Below are 17351 nucleotides of genomic sequence, written 5' to 3'. Positions count from 1 at the left end.
GATTGGAGAGGCATTGAACCAATATTTCTCTTCGGTGTTCACGCAGGGGGACATAAATGTAGCTGTGGAGGACACTGGGTTACAGGGTTGTAAACTGGACAGTATTGCAGTTGATAAGGAGGATGTGCTAGATATTCTTGAGGGTTTGAAAATAGATAAGTCCCCTGGGCCGGAGGGGATTTACCCTAGGATTCTCTGGGAGGCAAGAGAGGCGATTGCAGAGCCTCTGGCTCTGATCTTCAGGTCGTCGTTGGTCACAGGTATAGTGCCGGAGGATTGGAGGATGGCGAATGTTGTCCCATTGTTTAAGAAGGGGAACAGAGACTTCCCTGGGAATTATAGACCGGTGAGTCTTACTTCTGTTGTGGGTAAGGTTTTAGAAAAAATTATTAGGGATAGGATTTATAGTTATTTGGAGAGTAATGAATTGATTGGAGATAGTCAGCATGGTTTTGTGGAGGGTAGGTCGTGCCTTACTAACCTTATTGAGTTTTTTGAGAAAGTGACCAAAGAGGTGGATGGGGGTAAGGCAGTTGACGTAGTATATATGGACTTTAGTAAGGCATTTGATAAGGTACACCTTGGAAGGCTTCTGCAGAAAATGCAAATGTATGGGATTGAGGGTGATTTAGGTAATTGGATCAGGAATTGGCTGGCGGATAGGAGACAGAGGGTGGTGGTTGATGGAAAGTATTCGACATGGAGTTCAGTTACGAGTGGTGTGCCTCAGGGATCTGTTTTGGGGCCACTGCTGTTTGTAATTTTTATAAATGATCTGGATGAGGGTATAGTTGGGTGGATTAGTAAATTTGCTGATGACACCAAAGTCGGAGGTGTGGTAGATAGTGAGGAAGGGTGTCTTAGTTTACAGGGGGACTTGGACAAGTTGCAGAGCTGGGCCGAGAGGTGGCAGATGGAGTTTAATATGGAAAAGTGTGAGGTAATTCACTTTGGCAGGAATAACAGGTGTGTAGAGTATAGGGCTAACGGTAGGACTCTGAATAGTGTAGATGAACAGAGGGATCTAGGTGTATGTGTACATAGATCCCTGAAAGTTGGGAATCAAGTAGATAAGGTTGTTAGGAAGGCATACGGTGTCTTGGCGTTTATTGGTAGGGGGATTGAATTTAGGAGCCGCAGCGTCATGTTGCAACTGTACAAAACTCTGGTGCGGCCGCACTTGGAGTATTGTGTGCAGTTCTGGTCCCCACATTATAGGAAGGATGTGGAGGCTTTGAAGAGGGTGCAGAGGAGGTTTACCAGGATGTTGCCTGGTATGGAGGGGAGGTCCTATGAGGAGAGACTGAGGGATTTGAGGTTGTTTTCGTTAGAAAGAAGGCGTTGCGAGGGGACCTTATTGAAACATATAAGATGATTAGAGGTTTAGATAGGGTGGACAGTGATAGCCTTTTTCCTCAGATGGAGAAAGCTAGCACGAGGGGGCATAGCTTTAAATTAAGGGGTGGTAGTTATAGGACGGATGTCAGGGGTAGGTTCTTTACCCAGAGGGTGGTGAGGGATTGGAATGCCCTGCCTGCTGCAGTTGTAAATGCGCCTAGTTTGGGGGCGGTTAAGAGATCCGTGGATAGGTTTATGGATGGAAAGGGTTTGGTTTAGGTTAGAGGGTCATTGCTTTTTAACTGGTCGGCGCAACATCGTGGGCCGAAGGGCCTGTTCTGCGCTGTAATGTTCTATGTTCTATTTGGCCCATTGTATCTGCTGCTTCATTAAAACAATGAGCAAGTAATTTCACCCTCTGCCCTCTTTCTACTCAATGCTGTACCATCTTCTATTTCAAATATTTATCCAATTTTCTATTAACAGTTCTCAGTCCCTGTTTCACTGTTTCCTTTGCAGAGGTTTTTCCTAATCTATCTTCTCGGTGTGTGCTTATCACTGAATGAGAAATAATTGTTCTCTATTACTTCAAAAATTTCCTTTCAATTGCTCTGTTTCAGTGGAGACCATTCCAGTACCTCGAGTCTCCCTTCATAACTCTAGCCTCTCAACTCTGGCATCATTCATGTGAAAATACACTACAGTGTTTAATGTTTTAAAGCTTCAATGATTTTCTATAATGACTGTGACCTAACTAGTGCTCTTTATAAATACATCATTATTTCTTCTCTTCTACTCTATGCCCCATATCTAAATGATATAATTTGTTTGACCTTTCATATAGTTTTATCTGCTTATAATTGCACATTCTGAGAATTATGTATCTAAGCTAAATTTCTGTCATTCACACAATTATATCTTCACGTTTCATTCTGTGTTTCTTATGTTAAGTCCAAATTATCTTCACAGGTGGTAATTGAAAATAGTTAGAAGTATTATAAAAATGTGTTACTTCTTTAAATTCAATCATGGAACATGGGCATCACTGGCTGGGCCAGCATTTATTGCTCATCCCTAGTTGCTCTTGAGAAGGTGGTGGTGAGCTGCCTTATGCGGAATACTCATTTATAATGTCATCAGCTGAACGTTTTGGAAAGAACACTTCTGCTATGCAAAGGACACTGGCCTGCAGCAACTTCTATATTACATTTGCAAAGGACATATGTTATTTTATAGAAACAGAGTCTACTGAGCTCTCATAGACAGTGACTAAGACAACTCAGAACCAAGAAGAGACTGCATGACCTAGCTCTTGAGTGCGAAATATACTGGGTTTGAACTAACAGTCAGAGATCGTCGGTCACAGAGATAGAAAGGGCAAGAACCTTACCCATCCTTTCTTATGAAACTGTTCTCATTAAAGCCAAGCTAATGAGAAGATCTTATTTCTGTAAACCAAGAGTTCTTAAAGGAAGATTCAATTCTTCTCCAAAAGAAAGGAGAATCCACTAGCCACGACTGATCAGTGAAGTTTCTATTAATTTTGCTGCATTTCCTCTTATACCGTATGTCCGAATTTGTCTAATAAACTGCACATTTTATCCAGTATCTTCTGAACATCCAAATCTTGTACATTTACTGAATTCTCCTTATCCATCCAATCAGTCGAGTCTTTAAAACTTACTCAACTCAGAATGACTAAATGATTTCATGTTGCAGGGATTACTACTTCTGTAACTGTTTTTCTGCTAAAAGAATGAGCTCAGATATTTAAATTCTTCATAAAAATGGAAAATGCTGGAAATACGCAGCAGGCCAGGCAGCACCTGCAGAGGAAGAAACATTGTGCTTTAATTCCAGGTCAATTACTTTTCATTGTTTTGCTTTGCAGGCAACTTCCGTATGATTGGAGATGACCTAGTGAATTCTTACCACCTCTTGCTCTGCTGCCTGGATCTTGTGTTTGGAAATGCTTTACTGTGTCCAAATAGAAAAGACCTGCTTAACTCAAGTTTCGAAGGTAAAATCTGATACTTTTGATCAGTGTAAAATAAAATGTGGCAATATATCTAATTCAGAGCCTGCAAAAAATGCAATTTTTTAGGGCTTGCAAGTCTTAGGATTTCTGGAAAATTTTTAAGGTTTCATTGTGAGGCCTGTGACGAGTGGAGTGCCGCAGGGCTCGGTGTTGGGTCCGTTGTTGTTTGTCATCTATATCAGTGATCTGGATGATAATGTGGTAAATTGGATCAGCAAATTTGCTGATGATAGAATGATTGGAGGTGTAGTGGACGGTGAGGAAGGTTTTCAAAGCTTGCAGAGGGATTTGGACCAACTAGAAAAATGGCAAATGGAATTTAACGCAGACAAGTGTGAGGTATTGCACTTTGGAAGGACAAACCAAAGTAGACGTACAGGGTAAATAGTAGGACTCTGAAGAGTGCAATTGAACAGAGGGATCTGGAAGTACAGGTACAGAGTTCCCTAAAAGTGACGTCACAGGTGGATAGGGCCGTAAAGAGTGCTTTTGGTACATTGGCCTTTATAAATCGGAGTATTGAGTATAAAGGTTGGAATGTTATGGTAAGGTTGTATAAGGCATTGGTGAAGCTGAATTTAGACTATTGTGTACAGTTTTGGTCACCTAGTTACAGGAAGGATGTAAGTAAGGTTGAAAGAGTGCAGAGAAGGTTCACAAGGATGTTGCCGGGTCTTGAGAAACTGAGTTACAGAGAGAGATTGAATAGGTTAGGACTTTATTGTCTGGAGCGTAGAAGAATGAGGGGATATTTGATAGAGGTGTACAATGTTGAGAGGAATAGATAGGGTGGATTCTCAGAGGCTATTTCCCCGGGTTGAAATGGTCGCTACGAGAGGACACAGGTTTAAGGTGCGGGGAGGAAAGTACAGAAGTGATGTTAGGGGTAAGTTTTTCACTCAGAGGGTGGTGAGTGAATGGAATCGGCTGCCGTCAGTGGTGGTGGAGGCGAACTCGCTGGGGTCTTTTAAAAGACTTCTGGATGAGTATATGGGGTTTTATGGGATTGGGGGTTATAGATAGGAGTTGATGTGATTGGCACAACTCGTGGGCCGAAGGGCCTGTTTGTGCTGTAGTGTTCTATGTTCTACAAGATTTTGATGGGTATAGATAGAGTGAATGCGAGCAGGCTTTTTCCACTGAGACTAGAGGAGAAAAAAACCAGAGGGCATGGGTTAAGGGTGAAAGGAGAAAAGCTTAAAGGGAATATTAGGGGGGAAATTCTTCACGCAGAAAGTGGTGGGAGTGTGGAATGAGCTGCCCGATAGAGTGGTAAATGCGGGGTCACTTTTAACATTTAAGAAAAACTTGGATGGGCTCATGGATGAGAGGGGTGTGGAGGGACATGGTCCAAGTGCAGGTCACTGGGACTAGACAAAAAATGGTTTGGCACAGACAAGAAGGGCCAAAAGGCCTGTTTCTGAGCTGTAATTTTCTATGGTTCTATTCCTTCTGGGCAAGGTTTTCTGCTATTAATTAAATGTCAGAAAATTACCTCTTAAGTGGGACTTTGTACATCCATTTCCCATTCTAAATTATAGCATTTTAAATCTTTTAAAACTCATCAGCCAAATGTCTGGTATTGGCAACTGTACCTTATCTTGCGATAGCAAGGATAAAGTTTCAATGTTACCAGCATATATTGTATTTTTAAAATGGTGGTGGTTTCGTGGTCATCAATAGACTTTTAATTCCAAATATTCTGGCCTTGGGTAACTGTCTGAGTAGAATTTGCATGTTTTCCCAGTTTCTGTGTGGATTTCCTCTGGGTGCTCCAGTTTTCTTCCACAGTCCAAAGATGTGCAAGTTGACAATGCCAACTTGCCCCTTAGTGTCCTGATATCTGTAGGTTAGGGGGATTAGAGAGCTAAATACTTGGGGTTACAGTGATAGGACTGGATGGGATGCTGTATTGGACTACTTCACCTCCCTTTTCCCTCTCCATCTTTTCTCCCTATATACCCTTTCTGCTAGGACATGGGTCCCATCCCAGTTCAGGTGGAGCCCATCCCATTGGTATACAGCTCCTTCCTGTCCCAGAACTGATCCCAGTCCTCTGTGAAAAGGCACTACTCTTTCCCATGTTAGCTGTTGAGCTGTGGCTAAATTTCCTGATTTGTCTACTTCTATGCCAGTTCACATGTGGCTCAGGCAGTAATCCATTGCAGTCCCATTGAAGTGATATATTTTGAAAGGGTTACAGTAGAGCTTTGCCAGAATGACACAATTCCACTTTGGTAGGAATAATGGTAGGAAGGACTATTACTTACATGGCGAAAAACTGCAGCAGGCGATGGTGCAGAGGGACCTCGGGGTCCTTGTGCATGAGTCGCAAAAGCCCAGCCTACAGGTGCAGCAGGTGGTCAGGAAGGCAAATGGGATGCTCATAGCGAGGGGGATTGAATATAAAAGTAGGGAGGTCTTGCTGCAGCTGTATAGGGCACTGGTGAGGCCGCAGCTGGAGTACTGTGTGCAGTTTTGGGCGCCGCACTTACGCAAGGATATTTTGGCCTTGGAGGGAGTGCAGAGGAGGTTTACTAGGCTGATGCCGGAGTTGAGGGGGTTGAGCTATGAGGAGAGGCTGAATAAACTAGGCTTGTACTCGTTAGAGTTTAGAAGAATGAGGGGAGATCTCATTGAGACATATAAGATGATGAATGGGATGGATAGGATAGAGGTGGAGAGGCTCTTCCCGCTCAGAAAGGACAGTAGGACTAAAGGGCACAGCCTCAAGATAAGGGGGGGGGGGGGGGGGGGGGGGTTTAGAACGGAGTTGAGGAGGAACTTCTTCACTCAGAGGGTGGTGAATCTCTGGAATTCTCTGCCCGTTGAAGTGGTGGAGGCTGCCTCGCTAAATATTTTTAAGACGGGGGTTGATGGGTTTTTGATAGGCAAGGGGATTAAGGGTTATGGGGAGAGGGCGGGAATGTGGAACTGAGACACGACAGATCAGCCGTGATCTTATTGAATGGCGGGGCAGGCTCGAGGGGCTAGATGGCCTACTCCTGCTCCTATTTCTTATGTTACAATGACTTAAGAGTTTTTTGAATGCCTATTGTGCAGAAGGAGGCCATTCAGCCCATTGAGCCTGCACTGGCAATAATCCCACCCAAGCCCCATCCCCACGACCCTGCACATTTACCCTGCCAATCCTGCAACCCAGGGTCAATTTGGCAGGGCCAATGCACCTAACCCACACATCTTTGGATTGTGGGGGGAAGCCTGAGAAGCCGAAGGAAACCCATGCAGACAGGGAGAACGTGCAAATTCCACACAGACAGTGACCCAAGCCGGGCATCGAACCCGGGTTCCTGTCGCTGTGAGGCAGCAGTACTAACCCCTGTTAAATTATATTAATTAAATTATTAAATTAATTAGTTAAATTATGAATGCTGGCTGTGTTGCTTGAGGCATGATCTAATTGAGGTGTGTAAAACTATAAAGGGAATCAATAGGATCGATATGTAGAGACTTTTCAGTTAAAGTTAGAGCGAGCATTTTAAGAGCAAATTCAGAAGCATTGTTTCATATGCACACCATCACCTCAAGGTAGGTAAAGATGGTTAACCTTGCCAGTGATGCTCACATCCCATGAAAGACTAAGAAGATACAACTTTCTGAAAGCTAGAACTCTCCTGTAAATTTTTCAAGGGGTATGGGGAAATGGCGGCTGAATGGAGTTGTAATACAAATGCACCACAAACTGACAGAATGATGGAACATGTTCAAGGATCTAACTGGCCTACACCAATTCCTATATTTCATTCTTCATCAGTTCTGTTTGTCAACTGATTGCTTTTTTTGTTCTGATAAATTTTGAAGTAGGTTTCATTTTGAAACAGACTGACTTTCTGGATAAGTTACATTTTCTAAAGTGTGTTATATTTGTGCCTTTGCAGGTTTGCCACCAGAGTTTAGCAGTCAGGATTATAAGCCCCCATTGCAACCTCCATGTATCATTGACAAACTATGTGAATTGCATGATGGGCTCACAGTTGAAGCAAAAGGCATCAAGGAGCACTACTGGAAACCTTACATTAAGAGGCTGTTTGAGAGAAAGGTAAGCCAAGCTGTTAGTGAAACAAGTACTATTGCTACACATTCACTTCAGTGCTAACATTTAGATTCAGGACTGTTTAAGTGCATGTAAAACCAGAAAAAAGCCTCGTCTGACAATTTGAAACATACCATACTGTACTTCGAATTTTATGCCCATAACTGATTCTCTCATCCAAAATAAAAGCTGGGTGCTCCATCTTGCATTTTCTGATACTATTGGCCTTCATGGTCGTTGTACTACTGCTACTTGTAATTAAGTGAACTATTTATTCAATGTTCTGAGTGTTAGTTTTTAGTTCTTTCATAGATATTGGATGTTACATCTGTAAATGTCCTTGATCTGAATGGCCATTTCAGAGTGATTAGGCATCAACACATTATTTTGTATCTGGAATCACGTGTGGACCAGGCCAGGCAGATTTCTTTTCCTAAAAGATGAACAAGTCACTACTACTGAGATTAGTTTCAGTTCCAGATTTCATTAATTCAATTTAAATGTCGCCAGCTGTGGTGCTACGATTTGAGCTCATGGCCCTACAGTGTTAGCTTGGGCCTCTGAATTACAAGTCCTGTGACATTACACAATGCCACACCTCATCTTTGTCTGACAATTTATAATGGATTATTTTATCTATACCTCAAATATTTCAAGAGAATGCCTGTGCCATTTCTTTTCTCCATTTTAAATACCCCCTACAGCTCAAGTGTCTGTCCCTTTTGTGTTTATTTACCTGTCCCTCTGTATCATTTCCAAAATGCCCATAATGTTGTAATTTTATTTGAATATGGGAAGCCATTTGCTGGCATACTGATCTTTGTGCAGGTGATAAATGGCTGTGGCTTTTTGGATAACAGTTGGCCTCTATTTGTTTTCATGGGTTTCCTATTTATTCAGCCCCTCCCCATTTTCCTTTTTAACCTGGGATGCTGGGGCAATTTTCAATAGTATACCTAATTATTGACATCAGCTACTAAGAAGAAAACCGGGATTTAATTTCAGTTTCAGTAGCACAGTTATCAGGAGTGTGCACCCTTACAATAAACTTTGAATCAGTCTTATGACCTCTGACATTGAGGTTTTAATTTCAGATTCTAAAAGGAAACAGTGAGCTCCTCATAGGACTTCTGGATATCAACAATTTTACAGACAACAAGTGAGTTTAAAGTTTGTTGCTTATAAATATTTAGCGGACTGAGATGTAAAGAGTGGTGTGCCGAGGGGTCTGTGTTCGAACTGTTGCTCTTCTCTATACGTAACAATCTGGATTTAGGAATAGTTGGCACAATTTGCAGCTGACACGATAAAGATCTAAACAAAATAGGATATGGAATAATTTGATTAGGGATAGTCAGCACAGTTTTGTGAAGGGTAGGTTGTACCTCACAAACTTTGAGTTCTTTGAGAAAGTGACCAAAAAGATGGATGAGGGTAAAGCAGTTGGTATGGTGTACATGGATTTAAGTAAACTTTTGATAAGGTCCCCTACGGTAAGCTATCTCTGAAGATATGGAGGCATGGGATTGAGGGTGATTTAGCAGTTTGGATCAGAAATTGGCTAGCTGTGAGAAGACAGAGGGTGGTGATTGATGGGAAATGTTCATCCTGGAGTTCAGTTACTAGTGGTGTACTGCAAGGACTTGTTTTGGGGCCACTGCTGTTTGTCATTTTTATAAATGACCTGGATGAGGGCGTAGAAGGATGGGTTAGTAAGTTTGCAGATGACACTAAAGTTGGTGGAGTTGTGGACAGTGTGGAAGGATGTTGCAGGTTACGGGGGACATAGATAAGCTGCAGAGCTGGGCTGAGAGGTAGCAAATGGAGTTTAATGTGGAAAAGTGTGAAGTGATTCACTTTGGAAGAAGTAACAGGAATACAGAGTACTGGGCTAATGGTAAGTTACTTGGTAATGTGGATGAGCAGAGAGATCTTGGTGTCCATGTGCATAGATCCCTGAAAGTTGGCACCCAGGTTGATAGCGTTGTTAAGAAGGCGTACGGTGTGTTAGCTTTTACTGGTAGAGGGATAGAGTTTAGGAGCCATGAAGTCATGCTGCAGCTGTACAAAACTCTGGTGTGGTCACACTTGGGAGTATTGTGCACAGTTCTGGTCACCGCATTATAGGAAGGGTGTGGAAGCATTGGAAAGGGTGCAGAGGAGATTCACCACGATGTTGCCTGATATGGTGGGATGGGCTGAGGGACTTGAGGCTGTTTTCATTAGAGAGAAGAAGGTTAAGAGGTGATTTAATAGAGGCATATAAGATGATCAGAGGATTAGATAGAGTGGACAGTGAGAGCCTTTTTCCTCGAATCGAGATGGCTAGCACGAGCGAACATAGCTTTAAATTGAGGGGCGATAGATATAGGACAGAGTAGTAAGAGCGTGTACTGCCCTGTCTGTAACAGTAGTGCATTTGCCAACATTAAGGACATTTAAATGGTCATTGGATAAACATACAGATGATATTGGAATAGTGTAGGTTAGATGGGCTTTAGATTGGTTTCACAGGTCGGTGCAACATTGAGGGATGAAGGGCCTCTACTGCGCTGTAATGTTCTATGTTCTAAAAACAAATATTGTGGATGCTGGAATCTGAAACAAAAAGAGAAAATGCTGGAAAATCTCAGGCCTGACTGCATCTGTGGAGAGTGAATATAGCCAGTGTTTCGCGTCTGGATGACCCCTCTCAGGGCAAAGAGAATCAGAATATTTATGCTCTGAAGGTAGGGACTGTAAGAGGACAAAGGGAATATAAATGAGGATAAACAGCTGAGAGAGTGCTTAAGGTGTCCATTAAGAGATCAGAATGTGTGACTGGAACGTATGAGTGGAAAAATGGAGGAGAGAAATACCCTACTCCGGCCCCCTCCCACAACTTCTTTATCGGTACATTGACTGTTATTTCAGTGCTGCTTCATGCTCTCATCTGGACCTTGAAAAATTTGCTTCCAATTTCCATCCCTCTATCACCTTCACATGGCCCATTTCTGACGCTTCTGTTCCCGTCCTTGACCTCTGTCTCCATTTCTGGAAATAAACTATCCACCAGTCTCCATTACAAACCCACAACGCCCATGACCACAACTCTTCACACCCCACATCCTGTAAGGACAGCATCCCATTCTCTCAGTTCCTTTGCCTCCGCTGCATCTGTTCTGATGATGCTACATTCCAGAATAACGCCACAGATATGTCTTCCTTCTTCCTCGGTCCTAGTTTTCCACGCACTGGTTGTAAGGCTCTCAACCATCCCCCGGGCCACTGTTCTCAACCCTTCTGCTCCCTCCCAAAACCAGGGTAGGGTCCCCCTTGTCCTCAATTTTCACCCCAGCAGCCTCTGCATTTAAAGAATCACTATCCACCAACTTTACTGTCACAAGTAGGCTTGTGTTAACACTACGATGAAGTTACTGTGAAAATCCCCTAGTCGCCACACTTCAGTGCCTGTTTGTGTACACAGAGAGAATTTGGCATGGCCAATGCACCTCTTTTGGACTGTGGGAGGAAATCTGCGCAGAGACATGGAGAACGTGTAGACTCCACACAGACAGTGACCCAAGTTAGGAATCAAACCCAGGTCCCTGACACTGTGGCACTGTGCTGCCCCACTCTTTGCCCTTAGCTCAGAAGAAGGGTCATCCAGATTCGAAACATTGGGTCCATTCTCTCTACATACATAATAAGGAGCAATATTAACTGAAGAGGAACTTGGATTAAACTTAGGCAAAGCTTGGCTTTCTGTGGCAAATTTAGTTGGTATTTATCTTGCAAATACAATTTCATGCTAAAGATCCCATCTGATGGGTTTGCCTATTTTGCTGTAACTTGACTTTAGAGTGTTGTATTGCACTGTCTAAATTTCTCACCAATACAGCTATAGATCTGCCTACCTTCAGTGTGTGATCTGATAACAATAAGTGGGTTCATCAGCATTGTTTCAGTTCATCTCCTGTTCAATATCACATTTTGCCCCAAGGGAGCTTGCCTATGGAAGTGGACTTTTGGTTCGGCCAAGAGCATATTAACATGTTGAATGAACATCTAAACACTGTTTGCACAATGTGTCGTGCATCTGCAATATTCTAACTTTGTTACCAAACCCATGATAGAGTTTCAGGTTTAAAAATCGCACAGGCCCTATTTTCCCTCCCCCCTCCTCAGCTTAAGGTGGTTGGTTCCTTTTTTTATGCACTTAGTCTGACTTTGGCTGAACCAAGCTGTATTCCCATGTTCGATCGTTTTAAAAATGTTGGGCAAATGACGTGCTGTTCAATCTGCAATCACTCACTTCATATCAGCGAGGGAAGTATTTTATGATCTTCCAAACTGCTCGGTTCTCAAGTTGTGGAATGTGGGTCTAAAGCTCTTCTGATGGTGAACTGCTGCCTCACCTGGGGATTTAGGAGCACTGCCAATTGTGAATAAACTATCAGAGAAGGGAGGCAGGAAATAAGAAATAAAGATGATGTGTTAAACTTGTCAATCTGTGACCTCTGGTGTACTTCCCAGGATTTGACCCTGGGGTAAACCACTTGCTGAGGTGACAATGATGTGTGCCATGCAGCACCAGTAGAGTGGACAGACCAAAATATTTTTACCTTTAAGTAGGCATGTTAATGAGGACTTAATCTCTGGCTGCAATGCTTTAAATGTAGAAAGATAACATGTACGAATAAAATATTGCATGATAACAGAATTGAAGTTTCTGGACAGGAAATGTGCAGCAAGAGGATTTTTAACACCATGTATGCATATAAACAACAGTGACATGTAGTGTGTTATCAATGTTTGTTTGAAATGCTTCATATAGAGATGTGCATTTGTTGTAATGTGGGCAAAATGGGTGACACTCTGCACCATCAGTCCTCACAATCATGAGAGGAATGGCAAGTTGATGTATCTCAGTATAGTCTGAAGAATCGGTGTTAATGGTAATGCCACTACCTGATTAAGATCAGTAACTCAGCAGAGATTGAACATTGTATCTGGGCCTTGGTTTGTATGACACAGCAATCGCTGAATAAAGCTGCTGAACCATCACTGAAATTCTTAGCACATTTTAAGAGGTACATTTTGTGCTGATGAAAGTTAAGGCTATCTGGAGTGCGAGAATGTTCTACTTAGGGCTTCCAATACCTTTAGGTGTAGCACTGTCAGGCACACAGGTTATCTCACATTGATGAGTACTTTCCCACTGTACAGTTTTTTTTTGCTTCCTTGCACAAGCTGTCAGCTGTCAAGACAGATTGGTGAGTGTGCTTTCAGACTCGTAGGAACCGGGTTGATGCTATCCCAAATGCATTTTATGTAACATCATTCCAGCTGTGAGAGATTTATGTTACGTTCTTTTAAGCTAGAATTCAAACTCAAGACAAGGAATGTCCATTCTTCTCCCCATTTTGCATCTCTTTCTCCCTTCTAAATAAGGTGCTACTTCGAAATGAGTGCAGTCTCTTTATGTGCTGATTATTTTTAATATTCTTATTTGGTGCAGCAAAGCAATAAACAAAGAATATGAGGAGTATGTTCTGACAGTGGGGGATTTTGACGAGCGGATATTTCTGGGAGAAGATGCTGATGAGGAAATTGGGACACCTCGAAAATCTACAACAGGCATTCCAGTTGGCAAACTATCGGCAAGAATGCAAGTAGAGTGCAACCTGCAGCAGCACTTTGAAAAAGTAATTCACCGTTTTAATGCACAGTAATTGTCTGCACCGTCCTGGTTTATGGTTGCTGATATCCTCAACCTTCCTTTGTTCCTAGCTAGTCACCACTGGTCTGTCCTTTCTCTTCTTGATCTCGACTTTCTAATAATGCTCTGAGCTGGAACTTCATGTCCAACTCCAAAAATGTGATCTTATAATCTAGGCAATCATTTCAGTGTATTACTGAAAGAGTCCAGCATTGGTGAATAAGATGAATGGGATGTTAAACTGAGCCCCATATCTGCTTGTAAGCATCTGAGGTTCAAGTCACAAAGCCTCAATTCCAGCTATAACCTTTGGGCTGATGCTTTGAGATATTGTTTTCAGAATTAGCATATATCCAAGTTCATTAGGTGAGGTAGATTAAATATTTAAAACTTCCGTTGTGATGTTTTCCCAGACAAAGTCTTTAGCACCTTCAACACCATTGACAGGAAGGCGGTATCTGAAAGAGAAAGAATCCGTTGTGACACCAGTATCCTCAGCCACACAGAGTGTGAGTCGTTTACAATCCATGGTAATGGGATTAAAGAACACTCCCAGTGAACATCTGCTGCAGATTTTCAAGTGAGCAAAGCATCTTTCACAGTATTAGTGGCTTTGTGAATTTGTCACCAAATTACATACAGACAAGGTGCATTCTGTTTTCCTCCATTTTTGATTTAATGATCTCAGCTATTAGAAGTTGCCATGTAGAGTCTAGTACTTTCCCAGAGTTAGAGAGGAAAGAACACTGAGGAAAGTCAGCGTCAAACTACTGTAATAGTCAGTTTCTGAATAATATTCCAAGCTTGGAACCCTGTTAGATAAGCCTGCAGCGACTCTGAGCCTTCCTTGATATCCTTCGATGGCCTCACCAAGGCGCTAGTGCTGGCTGTTTAAAGAGTACTAACCCAAAATCCCACTTTCTTGTTGACCTTCCTTTAATTGCGCCCACTGGGGGTTAACTTTGCTAATCATTTTCCTGTCCCAAATGCTGATAATGACTGTTCCAGTAGATCACCTCTTAGCTCCCCTCCATGTATCTCCCTCCACAATATCCATTCATAGGCAAGGCCCTGCTGTCCATGGATGATTAATTGAAAATTGGCTGAGGGATGATGACATCTTCCTCTTTAATGAAACTTCCCCTCCTTGCGCCATCTTCCACTGCTCACCCACCAAGACCCATCACATCTTGTCACACTTCCTTCTCTTTGGAGCATTTGATCTTACTCCACCCCTGCACCTTTCTTTCAAAATGTTCACTTTGTAAGCCCTCCAAGGTCTGAAATTTTTGCACCAAGGTTCCTTCACTGCTTTCCTCTCAGCCTCTGCACTTTCTATCCTCAGTGATTTCAAATTACATCTCATCATACCATTTCTCAGCTTGAGTTTATCCTCACAAAATCTTTTCCCCCATATAAACACTCCTGACGTGTGTTCACACTCACCCCCTTAACCTTGCCATCTCACATTGCTACACCATTGCCATAGTTTCAATCTCTAATCAATTCCTTGTATTGCTCACCGCCCATCTCTATCCATCCCTGGGAAAAGCTATGCCCAAAATCATTTAGAGCTGCACTTTCAAATCCTAACTATGTAGCTTCTGGTCATTCCCTGGTGTGGCTCTTATCTTAGCTGACATAGGTCCAATATATGTAGACTTGAAATGGTCAAGGATGTCTTGGAGCAACTGCAGGATATCCTGAAAAGGGAGGGCAAACAGCCAGCAATTGTAGTACACTTTCGTACAAGTGACGGGTTAAAAAAATGGATGAGGTCCTAAAAGCAGAATTTAGGGATCTAAGAAGCAAGCTGAAAAGTAGGGCATCAAAGGTAGTGAACTCAGGATTACTACCTGTGCCACGTGCTAGTCAGAGTAGAAACAGCAGGATACGTAGGATGAATATGTGGCTGAAAAGATGCTGTGATGGGGAGGGTCTCAGTTTCCAGAGGCATTGGGACCATTTGTGAGGTGTGACCTTTACAAACTGGACAGGTTAGTTACACCTGGTCAGGAATGGGACTGATGTTTTGGGGGGCAGTTGGGGGAAAAATCCTTGCAAGAGTGGTTGAGGAACATTTAAACTAATATGGCAGGGGGATGGGAACCTTCACAAGGATTCAGAGCAGGAAGAGTAAATACAGAATCTTTTATTTCCAAGTTCTCCAGTTTACAGTTATAAACTTTATTCGTTGGTTTCAGCTCCTGTTCGCGGAACCCAGTTGAAGCTATTATGGCAAGGATGAAAGAGATGGGCGAGACTTTCTGCCAGTGCTATACCCAGCCTATGGCAAACCAAGCCGGTTCTCATATAGGTGAGAATCTCAGCAAAACCGACAGCTTTGATATTCTGCCTTCAGTCAAAGAGGAATAAATTTGTACCGCTTTTCCTCTACTGAGTACAATTGTACCACACACCATCCACAATGTACAAGCCTTGAAACCACTATCAGCGCTGCTTGTAAACTAGTTACAAAATGGTTCTCGTACTGTATGATAAGCAAAGGTATAATTGCTTAACATCACTCCAAGTCTGCCTACTTGGAAGGCAGATCTCCTCATTACAGCTTGAACATAAGTCGATTTAAAACTCCAAAAGCTTTGGTCTGTCAAGGATACAAATCTCGCTGGATAACAGTGAAATTCCATATGACCATCCCACCTCTGTCTTAAATGGGAAACCTCCATGTTATTAAAGTGTACCCCTTAGTTCTAGATTACCCCACAAGAGGAGGCTCATGTGGATTGTAAACACTGGCATGGACCTGTTGGACTTTCTTTATTTATTTGTGGGACGTGGGCATTGCTGGCTGACCAGCATTTATTGCCCGAGGCAGTTGAGAGTCAACCCATATTGCTGTGGATCTGACGTCACATGTAGGCCAGACCTGGTAAGAACGCCACACTTCCTTTTCTAAAGAACATCAGTGAACGGGATGAGTTTTTCCAACAATTGACAATGGTTTCATGGTCATCAGTAGATTGTTAATTCCGTTTTGTTGTTATTAAATTCAAATTTCATCATCTGCCATGGTGGGATTCAAACCTGGATCCCCAGAATGTTGGCTGAGTTTCTGGTTAATTGTCTATCAGTAATACCACTAGGCCATAGCCTGAATGATATCCTCCTGTACTACAAACTCTAATTGCATTTAAGTAATCATGACAATTTGAGTTCCTTTTTCTGTTTTTATTTCAAATTTCCAACATCTTCAATATTTTGTTTCTGGTGCTGTCCCTGATCTGAATCAGTTTTTAATACAGGTACTAGGTACCTGAAATATAAAATGTTTTAATTCCTAGAACTAACGTAATAATAATAAATAATAACAAAAATTGAATTTATAAAAGAATCCCATGGTCAGTTTCAGAGTAGGCAGTTCTCTTGGTGATAGCACAGAATTGCACCCAGATTCAAAAGCACCATATGACAGGAAAAGTCTGGTATCTTGCCAATAGAGACCAGTCCAGGAAATCACAGGACATACATTGTTCAGTGCCTACTCCCTGTATGATGCCTGCACCAGCCAGAAACCGACTGAAAAGTACATAGTACATCAGCAATTGCCATATCAGAAGAAAGGAATTATCTGAAGTGTTTTGAGATGTTTGGCTATGATATGGTATCATATAATCCTAAATAACTTTCTTCCTACTTCTATTAAATAATTGTCCAGATATTATTCATTGCTGCTTAGCTATTAATTTAAATGTTTCTCATCCCATAATATTCTGATAGCATACAATGATAGCATACTGTGACCATGTTCTCCCAATAAAACTAGAGGAATTTACGGAAATCTTATGTTGGATCATTTGAAACAGATTTTGCCATCAAAAGGTTGCGGCTTGCTGAAATTTTGTATTGGAAAATCCTGGAGACAGTGATGATGCAGGAAAGCCGTCGAAACCATGGAAAAGACATGACTGTGAGTAGCTGGAACAACTTTGCATGTTGGAGATCAACTACTATTCTGTACTTCAGTAATTTGTGAGAACTGTTGTAATTTAAATTATTTTTAATTTGCTAGGTGTTACTGGAGCAAGATATTTTCCATCGATCTCTGATGGCTTGCTGCCTGGAGATAGTTCTGTCCTCCTATAGTTCCCAACGGACCTTCCCATGGATTATTGACATCCTGAATCTTAGCCCCTTTTACTTCTACAAGGTAGGTCAAATATTTATGATCCTAAGATAGATGTACTTAAGGTGTTTAT

General features: G+C 42.1%; 1 protein-coding gene across 1 annotated transcript in view; it reads left to right on the top strand.

Moving 5' to 3' along the window:
• rbl1 (retinoblastoma-like 1 (p107)) overlaps positions 1 to 17351 on the top strand; it is a 55979-nt gene that overhangs the window by 5721 nt on the left and 32907 nt on the right. The window contains exons 4-11 of the mRNA XM_080183562.1: positions 3230 to 3358; positions 7276 to 7436; positions 8525 to 8589; positions 12931 to 13117; positions 13545 to 13711; positions 15336 to 15448; positions 16959 to 17062; positions 17165 to 17302. Coding sequence (XP_080039688.1) covers positions 3230 to 3358; positions 7276 to 7436; positions 8525 to 8589; positions 12931 to 13117; positions 13545 to 13711; positions 15336 to 15448; positions 16959 to 17062; positions 17165 to 17302 — 1064 coding nt within the window. The remainder of the gene's footprint in view (positions 1 to 3229; positions 3359 to 7275; positions 7437 to 8524; positions 8590 to 12930; positions 13118 to 13544; positions 13712 to 15335; positions 15449 to 16958; positions 17063 to 17164; positions 17303 to 17351) is intronic.

The sequence above is a fragment of the Carcharhinus amblyrhynchos genome, unplaced genomic scaffold (assembly GCF_965287045.1).
Source record: "Carcharhinus amblyrhynchos unplaced genomic scaffold, sCarAmb.v2.hapA chromosome_332, whole genome shotgun sequence".
NCBI classification, from domain to species: domain Eukaryota; kingdom Metazoa; phylum Chordata; class Chondrichthyes; order Carcharhiniformes; family Carcharhinidae; genus Carcharhinus; species Carcharhinus amblyrhynchos.
Note: the sequence above shows the minus strand (reverse complement) of the source record. Positions and strands in the feature narration are given on the sequence as shown.